General features: G+C 35.3%; 1 protein-coding gene across 1 annotated transcript in view; it reads right to left on the minus strand.

Moving 5' to 3' along the window:
- Window positions 1–260: 260 nt before the first annotated feature.
- LOC106475490 overlaps window positions 261–2997 on the minus strand; it is a 6877-nt gene continuing 4140 nt past the window's right edge. Inside the window, exon 2 of the mRNA XM_013936170.2 lies at window positions 261–2261. Coding sequence (XP_013791624.1) covers window positions 944–2206 — 1263 coding nt within the window. The 5' untranslated portion in view covers window positions 2207–2261 and the 3' untranslated portion in view covers window positions 261–943. The remainder of the gene's footprint in view (window positions 2262–2997) is intronic.

The following is a 2997-nucleotide window of genomic DNA, read 5'->3' on the forward strand; positions in this document are numbered from 1 at the left end:
GGATTGACCGTCACATTATAACACCCCAACGGCTGAAAGGGCGAGCATGTTTGGTGTGACGGGGATTCGAACCCGTGACCCGCAGACTGCGAGTCGAGCGCCCTAACCACCTGGCCATGCCGGGGGCCTAATATTTTGTTATGGAAACAAACAAATTAAGGGAACAGAGCACCAAGCAGTAAAGTTTGTTTAAACAGTACTTTCACTAGCACCTTGTTCTCAAAGATAAATAATTGTATTGTAAAAGTTTTAAGTTACAAATAAAAACGAATTTTAATCTCAGCTTTCTGTTAAGATACAAATCTAAAATGAAAACAGCATCACATATATATAAGATTCTTTTACTTAATACACTAGATAATAATGATGTTGAGTTCAATACTACATGTTTTATAAAAAAAGAAAATCCAAAACTTTTATAAATAATTGTTGGGTAAAGAATATGAGGTAACTACTTTAACAATCCCACATAAAAATAACACAAATTTCGTAATAAAACAAATATCTTTCGTGTTCTGTACATTTAGAATACGATAGGATTATAGTTTTATACATCCTACTGCTTAAAAAAGCTTCTTGCTACTATGTACAAATTATATTTGTATAAAGTAACAAATATTATAACAGCTTTAAAAATGCATCGTGTTCATCGTTATGTCAAATGTTCTGGTTATAATACACACCATTCAATTTAGCACCATCTATAATGTTAATATTACACTTTTCTCTTACCAGAGATTTCTTCCATCTGGTGAGTGTAAATCTTAATAAGGCTTAATTTTTATTTATTTTACTTCATTTATAACCATTGATTTGTTTGACAGCGAACATATAAAAAAATTAATTAAAGCTCAGCCTAGCTTTGAGAGGTTTAACAAAATGTCGGTGAATTTAGTACACATGTATGAAAAACACTACAGTCTACCTGAATATAAAATATCACTCAAAAGTCATTCTTCCCAACTAATTGCCAAGTTACCATCACTCCAGTGTCTGATATAAAAGCAGCTGCTGCCATTTCTTGCCTGCGATTATCTCCTCCAATCAGATCACAATCTGTAAGGTTGAAGCGAGTCACAGTACATGGTGTTTTTTCATCTCCTTGGAGTACTTTTCTAATTTCTCCCAAAAGAGCATTTCTCCACCGGCCTCTGATATTATCAATGATGGTATCAAGCCAATGATGTTCTTCTAAATACTGGGAACATTGCTGCATGATCCCTCTCCAGTGTAATTTAATTCGAAGTTGATCTAAGTCCAGTTGCCAAGTGTCTAGAGAGGGCCAACCTTCTGAAGCCATGCTCATTACAGCATGTCTAAAAGGCTGACAGTTCCACTGCTGTCGTTGAAGAGGCAGAAGGACTTCTAAGTTGACTCGGAGACTATAACATGCCTTTTGAATCATGTGTGCCATCTGGGGTAAAGTAATTTCGCCACTGAGACAAAGAGGAGAAAGGTAATCTGCCAAAACAATAGACACCAAAGTTGCTACTCCAGATGTGCCCGACATTTCAGATGTGTACCCCACCTCTGATGGGCATAAGAGTAAAGGACAAAGACTACCACGAGGTCCAGATGGAAATAAATCTTCATACCAACCATCTTTAGCCGATTCTATTCGCTTGATATAATAATTCATACTCAAGTTGGAAAATCTTCTTTTTCTAGACCTTAAATCTCGTTCCTTTGCCTGTCCTAGAGCAACCAGCTCTTTTATTGTACTGTTTTCTAGAACTAAATCTTCCTTAGCAAAGTTTATGGTAGGATTTATGCGACGATACAAACCAATATCAAAAAGCCACCTGCGGTATAGCACTGTAGGGTTGTGTCGCTCATCTCTATCAACATAGCTGTAACGAAGCATTCCTAACATACAGCGGAACTGCTTAGACTCTGTGCGAACCCACTCTTCTCCTGACCCCATATGACAATCACGAAGGGTTTTAGGGGATTTTGAGCAACAGATACGAAAAAGTTCAATAAGCCAGTCTCGAGGAAGAGTAATTTCTGGTATTTCTATCCACTGCCAGACGCCTTTACACCAAGAAAAGATAATTTTCAGCCACAGGCTTGGTGGTGACGAAACTTCATGTAGTCGCTTACACGTGGATCCAAAATTTAAAAGATCAAAGGGTGAAATAAGGAAACAACAAATATGGTATAAGACAGGTTCTGGGAGATTGACCAAATAGGAGGACTGCTGCATTCTGACAGTGGAAACGAGTCACGAGTAACTAAAACCACCATCAGGCTTATACATCCTATAAAAAAACATGAAAATGTATTAAAAAATAGTATGAAACAATACTCATTTTTCTAGTCATTCTTCAGATGTGAAATATGAATTTATTGATTACATTTTGAAATCATATTCTTATGTAATGTAGATTTCTACTAAGCACTTAAAATAATAGGTTTGCATGACATAAGAAATGAAATAAAAATTCAAATCGAAAACACTTTTGATAAATATAACTCAAAGACACATTCATGATCTCAAGGTAATGCACATTTCAAATAGGCAGTAACAAATCAATACAGTAAGAGCCTGAAGCCAGAACACCAAGCTAATGAAACAATGCTTTACCAACTATCATAATAAAGGCTGAAGAACCCAATCATTAAGGAAGATTTCTTATGCTTTGACTGGTAAATGTTTGTACAATTGAGTGAAGTTAGAGAAAAATATGCTTGTAAAATAGGTACCCCATTGGGTAATTAAATCTAATAGATTTGGGATGTAATTTCAGCTACAAGACCTAATATTATGCTACTCATTAAAAACAAGACTAAGCTGAAGGTATTAGGTGAGTTAGTGAGTTTATCAATGGTTCCAGTTTAAATCCTTGCTTCCTACTACTAGAAAACTTGAAGTTTTGATAACCTTAAAGATACTGTTATGTAAAATAACATTAATATACCAGAATAGTTTAATTCTAGAAGTATGAGTTGTTTAACTACCAACAAAGTTACGTACTAATTGATAGATACAAGGGT

The sequence above is a fragment of the Limulus polyphemus genome, unplaced genomic scaffold, assembly GCF_000517525.1.
Source record: "Limulus polyphemus unplaced genomic scaffold, Limulus_polyphemus-2.1.2 Scaffold8657, whole genome shotgun sequence".
Classification (NCBI taxonomy): domain Eukaryota; kingdom Metazoa; phylum Arthropoda; class Merostomata; order Xiphosura; family Limulidae; genus Limulus; species Limulus polyphemus.